Source organism: Argentina silus (genome assembly GCF_951799395.1).
Source record: "Argentina silus genome assembly, chromosome: 9".
NCBI lineage: Eukaryota > Metazoa > Chordata > Actinopteri > Argentiniformes > Argentinidae > Argentina > Argentina silus.
In genome coordinates, this window is record NC_139663.1 from 6,233,259 (window position 1) to 6,248,139 (window position 14,881).

A 14,881-nucleotide genomic window follows, 5' to 3' on the forward strand; every position below is an offset into this window, starting at 1 on the left:
TCAGATATGTTTTAGGGTATATAGACATATGTGCTCGATAACTCCAAACGTATTTTATTATTTGATGAAAGTGTATGTAACATTTATGAAATAAAATAATAATACAGATAATTCAGTCAAATCAATCAAACATGACTCGTAGCATGCCATATTGTGAGCATTTCCCAGTTAAGCATTAAGTATAGGGAAACTGGAGGGACGGGCTCAGAGAAAAGGGGAGAGAGATGGGTGGGTTGTCAGAGGGTGCGACTGGAGCAAAAGAGGTATAACATTTGCAAATCAAAACAAACGTGAAGTCTGTCTAGGTTTTGGGAGGGACATATGCGTGAGGGAACGGAAAAGTGTAGCAACACAGTAGAGAGGGCACTTTGGGAATAGTGCATGGAATGGGAATGGCATACGCAAGTTTAGAAGTTGACAGAGGAATCGAACAGTGCGTGTTTCGCGAAAGCTTTTACGGGAATGATTTGATTGATTTCGCGCGCCTCCTGATGTACGTTAGGTGCTAGCTGAAGACTCTTAATGACACAAAACATTACAGTGCGTGGAAAAGTTAGCTCGCTTTAGCACGTTTAGCTCGTAACTTTTGATCAGTGAACTGGTGCTAGCGAACTTTTCTCACTTGAGTTCCACTTCGTATGTCTCTGAACTTGTCTTGAATTTCTCTGACAGCCAGGTAGCTTGATACCTGTCAAGTTTTTACGTCTGTGGTTGGACATGGTTTTAGCTAACCATCAATCATTTGTATTATTGTAACGACGGATGGACTGAATGTTTTGGGGACTTTCATTGTCATATAACAACGTTTTGATTTAGTTAACAACGAGGAAAAAAACATGCAAAAGTTCAACTCGACCCACACCAACACGCTTCCTCGGGACGCTGAACTTCAGCAGCGTTTAGCCGACAACGGCGGAGCCGGGGAGGCGACGAAGGAGAACGGCGCTGGGAAGAATCACATCCTCACAGAACCTGCGGAAAATTCATTCTGCACTAAGCGAAAGATGTTGGTCGGTTTGGATGTACTGTGCCTGTTTATAGGTAAGGATGACATTTTTCAACCTGCATTGCATGAACCTTGTCTTTGCTTCTTCCCGAAAAGTCATGGAAATCCTGGAGGTCTCAGCGTTTCTTGCATTTAATGCATTATTTTCGAGGAGTAGGCTACTATTTAGTTAGTAAGCATCAATATGATGGTCGTCAGTTGTTCCACATTATCTAAAAAAATCACTCTCACTTGTCACATGTTGTCCAACAAGGTATTATGCAACTTTTAGTTTAAAAATTATCTTACTGTTTTCACTAGGCTAGTTGTTCAAGTTGTTGGACCCTTTCTAAGTTCAAGTTCAACAGGTCACAATGCAAGAATAATCCTTTCAAAACTCAATTCAGCGCTTTGCAAAAGGGTAAAAAGAAGTTGACTGCCTCAGTGCACGTGGTGAGTTTGTATTCTGAGCACTGAGGACCAGCTGGCAAGAGAGTTGTCCCGGGAATTCTTCAGTTCCCATGACAACCACAGTTCTCAAGAAGAGTATGGGAATAAGAAAAACATGTTGCTTACCCCATGCTTGTGTTCTATTGCCAACATGACATTTGTTCAATGTTTGCCTTGCTTCACTGCAGCATTATCCCTAATGTGTGCAACAAAGTTACTCAGTCAAATTAGGGGGATATAATATAATTCAATAAAGCTTCAGAGAATGGGCCTACAGTTTGAATGTTGGTAGGGGTTAGCAAGGTAAAGCCTTAATATGGAACATGAGGAAATGCTAGGATCACGCACCAAGGAGAGGGGCAGCATAAGGACACTACTGTATCGTAGTTACTCTTAACAGAATCAGCAGAGATAACTACATCAGTAAAACGAGTGATTACAGACCCAGGCTGCATACAGTACAACAACACCTTCAAACGAACTAGCCAGCTCACATGAGGCTGTAAACACGAGGGCTTGAGTATTCCTGACAGGTTATTACACAAACAGGAGTGAGGCATAGGTCTAACCCGTCCAGGCAGACAGACGGGTCTGCGCACACACTGGCAGTTATGACTTGCATGACAGACAGACAGTGACAGACAGGTTCACTTTCACCGCCAGACTACATTCCCTCCTCGCCTGCAGGTACCTCCTCTGCTTGCAGTACATTTGTCATTCACCTAAAGTGTTTAGGAAGTGCAGAGTCAGTGCCAGACTGGCCCAGAGTCAGCACACGACAAGAAATACAACTCTCAGTCCTCCTCTGACACAGAGCCCTCAGCTTAACAACCAGGCTTGGGGCTTTCTTGACCTCTCTTATGACCCTTCCTCCCCACTGACTGTTTCATTGCAACACTGAGGTTGACTCACTGGGTCACATGGTTGGAAGATTCGGAAAAGTGACTTTGTCTTGTGAACGGCAAAGGGACATGCTAGTATGAGTTCATGTGTGTTCATTCGGCCTCAACGAGTGCCTCTGTGTCACGTCCAAGTCCAGTCACCAACTTCCTTTCTGTGTGACCACATCCAACTCCTCATCACTCCCCCCCCCTCTCACCATCCTCATTCTCTCACTGGTTAATGTTTGATGGATCTGAATGCCATCATCAGCGTATTGTAAATGAGCTGGCGTCTGCTCTTCCTCTCATATCTCAAACAGTAAGTCTTGTTTTGGGAGTTCAAGTCCAATTTTTCGCTAAATGTCAGCAGATTCCTTAGGCTGTTGACCTATCGTTATCCATCCTGTCAAGGGACTCATTCATTCCTGTAACTGTGGAATTTCCCCAAGGCATCCCATTCTAATGGCATTATCGATCCGAATCGAATCCTCTCTCTTCTCTCGACAGCAGCGTGTATCCATCCATTCCTGAGTCCTAAGTGTTTAATGGTGTAAATTGAAGTCTCTAAATCTAGTACAACGAAGGCTTTCACTGGGGCTTCAACTTAGAAGTTGTGTGTGTGTGTGTGTGTGTGAGAGAGTGTGTGTGTGAGAGTGTGTGTGTGAGAGTGTGTATGAGAGTGTGTGTGTGTGTGTGTGTGTGTGTGTGTGTGTGTGTGTGTGTGTGTGTGTGTGAGAGTGTGTGTGTGAGAGTGTGTATGAGAGTGTGTGTGTGTGTGTGTGTGTGTGTGTGTGTGTGTGTGTGTGTGTGTGTGTGTGTGTGTGTGTGTGTGTGTGTGTGTGTGTGTGTGTGTGTGTGTGTGTGTGAGAGAGAGAGTGTGTGTGTGAGAGTGTGTATGAGAGTGTGTGAGTGTGACTGTGTGTGACTGTGTGTGAGAGTGAATGTGACAAGGTAGGTAGCCTAGTACTCTCTCTCTTTGCTTTATAACAAGGCAGTTACTTCTGGGGGCACTTTGACACACTGGGAAGATTGATGTTTCACAGAGATTGAGTTTTTGTTCTGGTTCATCTATGTGTCAGTATGTCTCACGCACATACAAATGTCATACTACGTCTGTGTGTGTGGGTATTTGAAGTGCGTGTGTGTATGTGTATGTGTGTTTGTGCATTCCTCCTGCCATTGTTGTGGTTTGAAAGAGGGAGCTCAGGTCTGAACAGAATCCATGCCCTGTGGCCATGCCTGAGACGTATCGCCCAGCCTGCCCTGGGGTCAGAGGTGAGAGGTTGTTGACATACCTGTTGGGGCGAGCCTGCACTGCTGTCTCTCTCCAGTACAGGTGGTCCTTACTCAGTCATCACCCTAATAAGACCAGTTATTTGGCCTCCTAAAAGCAATTGGAAACTGATTTGAAGAACTGCTGGTAAATGAAAACCAACAATTAGAGTCTTCACACAGTTCATCACTGTTCCTGATTAAAATGTTACTGGATAATAACACCAACATTAAAAATAGGATGTGGGTAAAACGGTAAGCTTTTTTTTAATTATTATTATTTTTCTTATTTACATTAAATTGCACATAAACCTAATCTCTCTGTGAGAGACAACCTAATTCCACTGTAGAGTGCGGCCAAGTCTCACATCTAAAGTAGACAGCTCCTAGACACCACAATGAGTGACAGTTAGTCACCTCAGACAGTACGTGTGTGTGTGTGTGTGAGAGAGACAGAGAGAGAGAGAGAGAGAGAGAGAGAGAGGGGGGGGGGGGCGAGAGGTAAGAGGGATAAGATGTGAGGCAACATACCAGGAGAAGAGGACCTGTATCTCCCTGAGGGATCAGAGACAGCTCAAAGGGCTACCTCTTTCCAGCTTATCTTCACCCCCCCCCCCCCCCCCATTCTTCTCTTTTCTTTAGCCGAATGCCATATTGTGATAGAAGGTGTCCTAGCAGTGGGGTACACAGTGAGGTGTGTGTGTGTGTGTGTGTGTGTGTGTGTGTGTGTGTGTGTGTGTGTGTGTGTGTGTGTGTGTGTGTGTGTGTGTGTGTGTGTGTGTGTGTGTGTGTGTTTGTGTGTTTGTGTCCCCTTGCGCGTGTGTGTATAATTGTATGCCTCTGGGTATATGTGTTTTGGGCGTGCAGTGTGTTTTTATTTAAATGGGTTTGTATTTCTCTTCAGCTGGCAGGGAAAGCTGTCGAGTGAGACAGTGAGAGGCCAGCAGCATGCTGCAGCATGCCAGAGTGCACAGGGCCAGGAATATTTAGTTTTACAGTCCTTGGTGTGTGTGTGTGTGTGTGTGTGTGTGTGTGTGTGTGTGTGAGAGAGTATTACGTTGTTACGTCTGTGTGTGTTCGTACGGGTGTGTTAACATGTGCTTGCGTGAGTACGTTTGTCTGTTGACAAATTCACCGGTGCCATTTCGGTCGATGTTAAAAGCCTAATCAAACGCATTATGAAGTCATGGAACAGGGATTATTCTGAGCTGGACAGATGGTGCACAATGAAAAACAACTGTCAAATCATTAGCCAAAGGAAAAAGTGACCCCCCCCCCCTTCCCCAGTTAATGTACTGTTTCAGTGTATCAACCCTTTTTATGACAATGATATTTCAGACCTCCATTAGTTCAACCCCTCCTCCTGGGTAGACTGCATTACCCCTGCATGAGATATCGGGTCAGACAGTCACCCTGCTGTCGATCCCTCTCACCCTGTCCATTAGAACATTAGACCTGGCCTGAGACGGGTTGGGCTGGTTGGGAAAGGAGAGAAGGGGGAGGGAGGGAAGGAGGGAGGGTGGGGGGGCATGCCTGAACATGGAAACAGCCCCAGGGTGGGCAGGGTGGGGCGTGGGAATAATGGCTCAGGGCACCCGTGACAAGGATCCACTACAGGGGGGTCAGAGGTCAGGCTGTAGGGATGTATTCTGAAGCTATCTGTCTTTCGCGTGGCGGTGGCGAAGTGTCACTCAGAGAAGCAGCATCTGACAGCAGATTGCTACAAATTGGCCTGTACTTTGAATGGGGTTAACTGTAATCCACGCTATTGTGAAGGTTCCATGTTCTGTGTGGAGTTAATGAATAATATGTGTAGGCCTACTCTCTTCGTCTTTGGGCTTGTTCTCTGTTCTCTATCTGTTAACCTGAGTCAGTGTACTGGGTGTACCTTTCTCATCCCTTCCCTGTCTATCAAAAGTAATGAGTCCTCTCTCTGCCCCCCCCCCCCCCCCCCCCCCCATGCTGCCTCTCAGACAACCCCCTTCCCTGGCGCCGTGCTTCTCAGAGGTCCCCTATCTTCTCCATCTCAATCAGGACACATCTCACCTGCCAGGTTCTCTTCTGTCCCAGCCCCTCTCCCTGTCTGAATGTCTGAAGCTCTTCCAACCACGGACGAACCTCCAGACAGAACAGGCTGACAGGCCCCCCATTCCACAACTCCCCACCCCCCACACCCTTACATTCATACCACAGACAGACTGCCCCCCCCCCCCCCCCCCTAAACCACAACCCCCCTTTACTCTTAACACTGCTGACAGACAGCCCCCCCCCCAGCCTTCCCCCCCCACACACACACACACCCTTACCTTCACACCAAAAACCACCAAACCCTGTAAACGTACCACAAAGCGACAACCCTCCAGGCAGGCAGACAGGCTCTCCTCTCTCACAAGCCCTCACCACACATGCCCTGAGCTCCAGGCTCCAGGCTCCAGGCTCCAGGCTGCAGGGCTGCAGGCTCCAGGCTGCAGGGCTGCAGGCTCCAGGCTGCAGGGCTGCAGGCTCCAGGCTGCAGGGCTGCAGGCTCCAGGCTCCAGGCTCCAGGCTCCAGGCTGCAGGCTGCAGGGCTGCAGGCTCCAGGAAGCAGATCAGTGGAGTGTGGAGAGAACAGAGGACAGGCGCTGGGGGGGAGCATGTCTGGACCTGGCTACAGCTCCAGTAACAGTTACAGAGACACAGCAGTGCTGATGGTGCGTGGGAGGGGGGGGGTAGAGGGGTTGGGGGGTGGTGCGTGTGTGTGTGTGTGTGTGTGTGTGTGTGTGGGGGGGGGGGGGGGGGTTTGAGGGGGAGCAGGAAGAGGGTACAGAGGGGAATGCTCACCTTAGGCTAGTGTGCAGTCTCCCCCTATCTCTCAAAGTCCTAGATCTGTTTTGTTTCTGCGGTGTTGTTGGATGCATGTTGTTTGCGATGTACTAGGTACTACTGCCTTTGTAGTGTATAGTACTGTATGTGTAGGCTGTGGGTAAATGATGCCCATGTCTGGTCCAGCTGCGGCAGATGCTGATGATACCAGATGGTCACTGGAGATTCCTCAGGGCTGTTGTTGTTCCACGGTCTCACTCTGTCTTTGTTCCTCCCTGATCAGTCTTGTTGTACTGCCATCAGGGCAGACACAACAGTGCACCCAGTTAGAACAGTCCCACCAATTTGGAGAGGAGGGACCACCCTTACCCACTCCCCCCATCCTGCATTGTACTGTACCACCTGGATCAGCCCACCAAGGAAGAGCTGGGAGAAAGGACACACACACACACACACACACACACACACACACACACACACACACACACACACACACACACACACAATAACTTTTAATTAGCAGTGTGGCGGATGATGATTAACTAATCATAATCACAGCCCTGGTGAGCCAATGACTTCATCTCCTGTCTGAGATTTACGTGTGTGTGTGTGTGTGTGTGTGTGTGTGTGTGTGTGTGTGTGTGTGTGTGTGTGTGTGTGTGTGTGTGTGTGTGTGTACGTCTGTGTTCTAAACCACCTGACTACCAGTCTGCGTCAGTCTTTTACTCAAAGACTCTCTTTGTCTTCAAAGGTGAAACTTGAACGACATCCTCTGTCACTGAGAGAGACATCATTCCCAGACACACAGAAGAGCATTTACTGTAGCAGACACATTGTACAGATACCCTCCTGTAGGTGGGTATCTCCTTGTACCTTGAGCCTGAGTCAAAGCCTATGCTGTCCAGCGGTATGCATGCTGTATAACAGTTGAAGTACAGCGAGACAGACCTACCTACTGTCATTAGGGATTACATTAGTTGACTAAGATTAGAGTTACATCACCTCTCCCATGGTTCAGTTCATCATTAGATTTCTTTGCAAGATTGAACACGAGATAAACAAGCAGTTTAAAGCGGAGGTGGGGAACCAGAGTCCCTGCCACAGGTCCTAGAGGACTGGTGAGGTGTGGAGACCACGTGACAATGACCTTTCTCCGTCGCCCTGGTGTAGTCTAGGTGGTGGGTTCTCCTGGGCTGAAGTTGGCCTGTCCAAAGTCCAGGGTGTCACTCCTCCCAACTCTGTCACTGCCAGTCCACATCCGCCATGTGGAAGGAGAGTGTGATGGGGCATGGTAGTTGTTGCACAACAAACCTTGGGCTATGCCTGGTTGGGTAGATGTCTAGTACGGATATTTGTATCCATCGACACCAGTAATGTACTGTTCGGGGGGTTAGTTTGGTCTGTGCGTTAGAGTGGCCTGTCTGGTTCGATGCCTGTCTGTGTGGTTGTTTTGGATTCGTGTGGTTTGCTGGCTCCAGGGTGGTTTATTTGGTTAGTTGAGGTCGGTTGGGGTTTTTTGTGGGTCGTTTGGGTTTTTGTGGGTTTTGTTTGGTTATGCGTTCGTTCATGTGGTGTGTTTGGTTGTTTGTGTGTGTAAGCGTGGTTTATGTGGTTGTGTATCTGTGTGTGTGTGTGTTAAAGGGGGATTCTGCTGGATGAGGCGGGGTACTGTTTACAGAGCGGGTCCCAGCAGAGCCCAGATCTCTGACCCTCACATTCCAGAACCGCCACTAATCGCCTCCGTCTGCCGTTCTCCACAGAAAGCATTCGCCACATCTCTCCTTTCTCAATAGCTCTCCCTCCCTCTCTCTCTCTCTCTCTCTCTCTCTCTCTCTCTCCCCCCCTCTAGTCCCTAACCTCTGACCAATCTCTCTTGTTCTTGTCTGTCAATTTTCTACCCCTCTAGTCATGTTTTTTTTATCCTGCTTTTAGTTTGACTTGGCTTTATTGACTGGTACACGTTAAGCAATATGGCCTCAAAGCATCAGCATAAATAACTCCCATCTGCCTCTCTGCCTCTCTGCCTCTCTGTCTTTTATCCACTTTCTTCATGGCTGTTTTTTTTTTTTCTTTCTCTTCTCGTCGTTGTTGTTGATCTCTCTCACAGTGAGCTCATTCTGGGCTGTGGTCATAGAAGTGTAAATTAGAACCAGAGGAGTTTCTAAGAGTGAGGCACATATCCCCTCTCCTCTCATTCCCTCCCTCCCTCCCTCCCTCTCTCTCTCTCTCTCCCTCTCTCTCTCTCTCTCTCTCTCTCTCTCTCTCCCTTTGACTATTTGAAAGCATTCCCACTTTGAGAGCTGGGTCCAGCCCACTTGGCGTGTGTGTGTGTGTGTGTGTGTGTGTGTGTGTGTGTGTGTGTGTGTGTGTGAGAGAGTGAGAGTCTCCCCCTCTCTGGTTCCCCTGGCAGGCCCTCTGTTCTGCTCCGTCCTGTGTGCCTGTCTTGGCCAGGTGCGGAGGTTTGCTCACAGCTGCCTGACAGATGATGTTAGAGGCTCGTTGCAGTGTTTTTGTGTCTTGTTGTGAGTTTCGAGGCAGTGTGAAGCCTGGAGCTTTCCTGGGGCTGAGGCCTCAGACCTGTGGTTTGTATGGGGTTGTGAAAGTGAATGGTGTCGTTTTATGGTGTGTGTTCTCTATCATAACACATTTGTGGTGTGTGTGTCTGTGTGTGTCTGTGTGTGCGTGCGTGTGTGTGTGTGATCTTGATGGTTTCACAGTGGTATGTGTTTTGAGAAGTTTGTGTTCAGGAGTTCAAGTTTGTCCTGTTTGGATTGAGGTCTGTATTTTGCCGTCACGTTTTGCAGTAAAATCAAGAGTTGTGGCGTCTGAGTTGCATTTGCGGAGCTTTGTTTGGACCTTTGGGTCGTAGCCATTTCAGCAGTTCCTGTTTATGGACGTTGCACAGAGATGGGGAAACAAACAGCAGACATGTGTTTGCGGAACAGTCAATACATCATTGACGTAGCGGAGGTCATCAACAAGCTGTTAGCAGGTGGAGTGCTTGATGCCTCCCATTACGCCCGGAAAGTATTGAAATGACCCTCTACAGGGTACGCACTCACGACACGGCCACTGAAGCATGACACTTTGTATGACGACAGTAATGGAGACGCTTCAGTCCATTACCGGACTGACAACCCAGAGCGACATTGATTATTCTGAGAAGACCCGCTACAGCCTGCCCCAGATGAGGTGGGAGGTCATGTGGTTGATGGATGGATAGATACTACTTTCACACATGTTCTTTTTTTCTTTTTCCGAATAAAAACCCCAGAGTGTTTTATCATACATCCACTGACCCTGAGAGTTTTTTTTTTTTTATAAGCTAATGTCAAATGAATAACTATTAAAACACAGAAAGAAAAAAAAGATCTTCCTCAAAAGTGGACTGTATTGAACTGAATGTGTGTTCACCAACAGTCCTTGACCCGCCTGGCACAGATGATTGATTTTAAAGAGAGTGACATGCCAGTCTAAGTGCAAAGGTTTGGCCCTGCCAAACGGTGACGCTGACGGAAGGCAGCTGCTGACCAATATTAACATCTGGGTCAAAGGTGACTTCCTGTCAACGTCGGGGGGGGGGGGGGGGGGAGCATCAGACCACCCTGTTTGGGGATGGTGTGATGGTGTGATGGGTTCATCCAGAAACTCTATTACAGTTTTGACAGGGTTAGGATGAGCTTAGGTCATATCTCTTCGCTCCTGCCCAAGCGTGAAGAAGACACAGATACCGACACAGATAACGACACACACACACACACACACACACACACACACACACCACACTCCCACTACACACACCACACACACACACACACCACACACCACACACACACCACACACACACAGCCGTAAGAGGCTGTCTGGGACTGTAGCTTAGAGCTGGTGTATGTGCATTAAAGGCCTGTACTGTATGTCTGCGTGTGTGTCTCTGTGTGCGTGTGTGTAAACGTGGCTGAAACGAGGAGCATGTGATGCTGGCAGCGGTCTGGAGGAGATCAGTGAGAGATCAGGGTCAGATGTGTGCGCTATCGCCTCCTCCGTGAGAGACCTAGCTGCTATCTGGCTGCAACGTGTTTCCCCCTCCTCTCTCCCTCCCTCCCTCCTCACCCTCCTCCTCCTGCCTTCTCTTAAACCAGAGGATGTGCCTTTATCTGTGTTTGGTCTTTCTCTTTCAGGGAAACATAACTTCCTGGAACTGCGGAGGTCACCGAGACACCAGATGTATACTACAGTATCTAAACCCTGTCTTACCGGGATAAAAAACACTGTAATATCTGTAATAACAAACTCTCTCGGTATCGTACACTGTTTTTTTTTTGTAGTTGTTTTTGATCAGAGATTGAACGAGTATGGTTTGGGAGGTATTTAGACTGACTGGGAGCCTGTGAATAGCGGCCCTGCTGTGGTTGTGTTCCAGGTCAACCTGCTGAACTCTGCTGGAGAGTCTCTGAGGTCACTGAGCCGTATCGTGCTGCTCTCAGTCTCCTCTTATTGATCTAGAGTCTCAAATGGGCTGTGTGTGTGTGTGTGTGTGTGTGTGTGTGTGTGTGTGTGTGTGTGTGTGTGTGTGTGTGTGTGTGTGTGTGTGTGTGTGTGTGTGTGTGTGTGTGTGTATCTGTGTGTATGTGTGTGTTACTATGTATGTGAGCCGGCGAGCGAGCGACTGTGTGTGCGTGCGTGTGTTCTCTCCGTCCCCCCCCGTCCCCCCCGTCCCCCCCCCCACCCTGTCACGTAGTCTAAGAGATTCCCTGGCAGGCCCAGTGTTTGTGCCTGGGCCTGTTCCAGGCCTGCAATGAGAGAGAGGTTAATGATTAGTCCCATGCTCTCCCTGGGTCGATGGGGGGGGGGGGGGGGGAGGGGGGCATGGGATCGGGGACAACACAGGGGTAATGGGGCTGGGCTGTAGGGAGCACTCTCACGAGAGACAGAGGGACTATGAGTTTTCCACAAGTACCGTACATGTATTATGTGTATGAGTACGTGGAGTCAAGTGACATGTCAGCTCGCTTTGGATTTCTTCTCCCCCATGTCGCCAGCGCAAGAGTTTGCACAAGGTTTTATCCAGTGAACTTTCACCAGCAGACTGTGAGGTTTGTTTGCTTAAGAAAGCCAGACCTTGAACAACCCTAGGCATACTGCAGGAATCCAATTGATTGGTTACTAACGGTAACAGAAAACAAACGGGATAATAAGGAAGGGAAATTATAGCAATAAAAAAAAACGAAACTGATTTGTTATCAGAAACATCTTCAGGTCTTAGAAAAGAGTCTATATAAATTTGATATAAATTATTATGTTATTAATATTATTATTATTATTATTAATAATAATAATAATAATAATTATTATTATTATTATTAATAACATAATAATCCCATGGTTTTGGACCATTGTTATTTGATGCTCCTCTTTGGAACAGTGCTTTATTGTGTGCCACATGGTCCTTGTATTCCAGGTCTCCACATTCCCAGGGTGTATTAGCTTACTGTAAATCCTTTTGCTTTCACCACTGTGTCATTTTCAGTCTGATACACTCTCTCCCTCTCCTCTGTTCTTTTCTCCTCCTGAATTATCTGTAGTTCTGCACTGTCATCCCCCTTTCTCCCCTTCTGGTAGTATTCTGCCCCAGCCCTCAGTCCAGTCCTCAGTCCAGCCCTCAGTCCAGCCCTCAGTCCAGTCCTCAGTCCAGTCCTCAGTCCAGCCCTCGGTCCAGTCCTCAGTCCAGCCCTCAGTCCAGCCCTCAGTCCAGTCCTCAGTCCAGTCCTCAGTCCAGTCCTCAGTCCAGCCCTCAGTCCAGTCCTCAGTCCAGCCCTCAGTCCAGTCCTCAGTCCAGTCCTCAGTCCAGTCCTCAGTCCAGCCCTCAGTCCAGTCCTCAGTCCAGCCCTCAGTCCAGCCCTCAGTCCAGTCCTCAGTCCAGCCCTCAGTCCAGTCCTCAGTCCAGCCCTCAGTCCAGCCCTCAGTCCCAGTCCCCAGCCCCCAGCCCCCAGCCCACAGCCCCCGGCCCACAGCCCCCAGCCCCCAGCCCCCAGCCCCTAGTCCCCCAGTCCCCAGTCCCCAGCGCCCAGCCCCTAGCCCCCAGCCCCAGCCCCCAGCACCAGTCCCCCAGCCCCTAGCCCCTAGCCCCCAGCCTCTCTGATGGAGTTATGTTAGGAATGAGGAATGCTAGATCCTTGGGGGATCTTGAATATTGATCCTGTCAGTGGATGACTGACACACTTGACAGACCTGACCCCTCCTCATGTTGCACCTACATTAATCCCTTCCCAGATGAGGCAGGAGAAGGGGACCTTTGTCTTTGATCACCATGTGACCCATTTTCTCTCTCTCTATTTCTCCACACACACACACACACACACACACACACACACACACACACACACAAACACACATCTCTGAACTCTCTCTGACTCTACCCAGATCTAAAGCCTCTCTTTTTTTCTTTTTTTTTTAAATCCCTCCCTCTCTCCAGCCTCCATCCCGTTCTTTGCCTGTGAACTGAAGGCAGTGACTCCATACAGGAGGGGTTTCTTCTGTGGAGACTCCAGCATCACCTACCCCTTCCTGGAGAGAGAGGCCATCCCGGACAGCCTGCTTATCGCTGGGGGCATCATCATCACAGGCCTCACGGTGAGACAGACAGACAGAACAGAACAGAACATGAATGAGATCTCACTGAATACATGAAGACCAGAATGACCCCCCCCCCATCCTCCTCCTCACTCACTCACTCACTCACTCACTCACTCACTCACTCCTCTCTCTCCCTCTCTCTCTCTCTCTCCCTCTCTCTCTCCCTCTCTCTCTCTCTCTCTCTCTCCTGGTCAGATTGCGCTGGGTGAGTGTTACCGTGTGCGTTTCCGGGGCGTGAACTCGCGGGCCTTCGTGCGGAACCACTACGTGTCGTGCCTTTACAAGGAGCTGGGCAGCTTCCTGTTCGGCTGCTGCGTGGGCCAATCCCTCACCAACATGGCCAAGCTCAGCGTGGGTCGTCTCCGGCCCAACTTCCTGTCCGTGTGCAACGTCACCTACGCCTCCATCAACTGCGCCCCCGGCAGCTACGTGTCCCACGTCACCTGCAAGCAGCCCAGCCCCAAGATGGTGGAGGAGGCCAGGTCAGTGGGGAAGGAGGGGGGTGAGGGAGAGGATGAGAGTGAAAGAGTGTGATTGAGAGAGAGAGATACAGAGAGTGTGTGAGTTAGAGTGTGAGTGAGAGAGAGAGAGAGTGAGAGTGAGAGTGATACAGAGATACAGAGGGAGAGAGAGAGAGTTTGTTTGTCTCTGTGTGTAAGTGTTTGTCTGGCTGAGTCAATGCTTAGGCAGGGTGTTTTGCATGAGCTTGTGTAGAAGAGGTAAATCTAGGCGTATGCTCAGTGTTTTCACGCAAGCTTGTTGCCACAGGTGTAGATAAGGAGTAAATGAATAACACCATTCTTTTTTCCTACAGGAAATCCTTTTTCTCAGGCCACGCCTCCTTTGCCATGTACACCATGCTCTACCTGGCAGTAAGTGTCACCAATGATTGGTCACGTACACACACACACACACACACACACATACACACACACACACACACACACACACACACACGCCTGTGTGCACGCCTGTGGCTACAGAAAGAGCTTTATACCCGTTATGTGACGTTTACTTACAACTGCTTGTTCTGTAATGACTGCATTATGCCAGTCCGAGGTTGAAAGATACATTTATGACTTTCACTTTTCGCTTTCACTTTCACAGTTATGAGGGAGTACACAACGTGTGCAGATGCATACACACACACACACACACACACACACACACACCCTCACTCACACACATTGTACATGCAAAAAGAGTAGGCCTCTGAGAAAAGCAACTCTCAAAAGGCATCCTGCCTCAAATGGTGGGAGAGAGTGAGAGTGAGTAAGAGTGAGAGAGAGAGAGAGAGGGAGAGAGAGAGAGAGAGAGAGGGAGAGGGAGGGAGGGAGGGAGGGAGAGAGAACGTTTTCCAGAGGGAACATGAATAGATGAAGAGACGAAGCAGACAGAGGAGTCCTTGTTTTGGTCTGGTTGGAGGCGAGGGTGGGGGGTTGGGGGGCGGGAGGGGGGGGGCGGGCTGTGCCTGCTGAGAGATCGACAGGCTTCTTTCAACAAGAATCCCCCCTCCATCTCCATCTCTCCATCTCTCTCTCTCTGTCCTGCTCTCTGCCTTCCCTTCTCTATACTGGCCAGCAGTCAGGAGAAAAATGACAGCTGGAGCAAGACAAAAGCGCACGATTTACCATAATATATTCACATTCCTAATGTATTCCTCTTCATTAAGTCCCCTAATTATAGTCCCGAATGTGACTGGAATAATTTATTGAACTCTTAGAATAAAAATGTGTGAAATTAAGTGAAATAGATCATACTCACGAAATTTCAATTGGCCAAAATATCACCATTCAGAAACTCTGTTAATAGATTCCTCTGGTCCTTCCCACCATTTCACACCCCCCACTCTCTATTG

General features: G+C 48.8%; 1 protein-coding gene across 1 annotated transcript; it reads left to right on the top strand.

Annotated features, from left to right (window-relative positions):
* The first annotated feature begins 257 nt into the window (after nucleotides 1-257).
* ppap2d (phosphatidic acid phosphatase type 2D) lies at nucleotides 258-14,284 on the top strand. The gene is made up of 4 exons (XM_083677506.1): nucleotides 258-1,041; nucleotides 12,863-13,020; nucleotides 13,219-13,505; nucleotides 13,838-14,284. Exons 1-4 carry the CDS (start codon nucleotides 837-839, stop codon nucleotides 14,085-14,087), a joined length of 900 nt encoding a protein of 299 aa, XP_083533632.1. The 5' UTR covers nucleotides 258-836; the 3' UTR covers nucleotides 14,088-14,284.
* Nucleotides 14,285-14,881: the final 597 nt, after the last annotated feature.

Bases quoted from the DNA above. Each gene is read 5' to 3' on its own strand.
- ppap2d (XM_083677506.1), top strand. From the start codon at position 837: ATGCAAAAGTTCAACTCGACCCACACCAACACGCTTCCTCGGGACGCT. The intron at 13,021-13,218 runs GTGAGACAGACA...TCTCCTGGTCAG, and splicing joins TCATCATCACAGGCCTCACG to ATTGCGCTGGGTGAGTGTTA. The intron at 13,506-13,837 runs GTCAGTGGGGAA...TTTTTCCTACAG, and splicing joins AAGATGGTGGAGGAGGCCAG to GAAATCCTTTTTCTCAGGCC.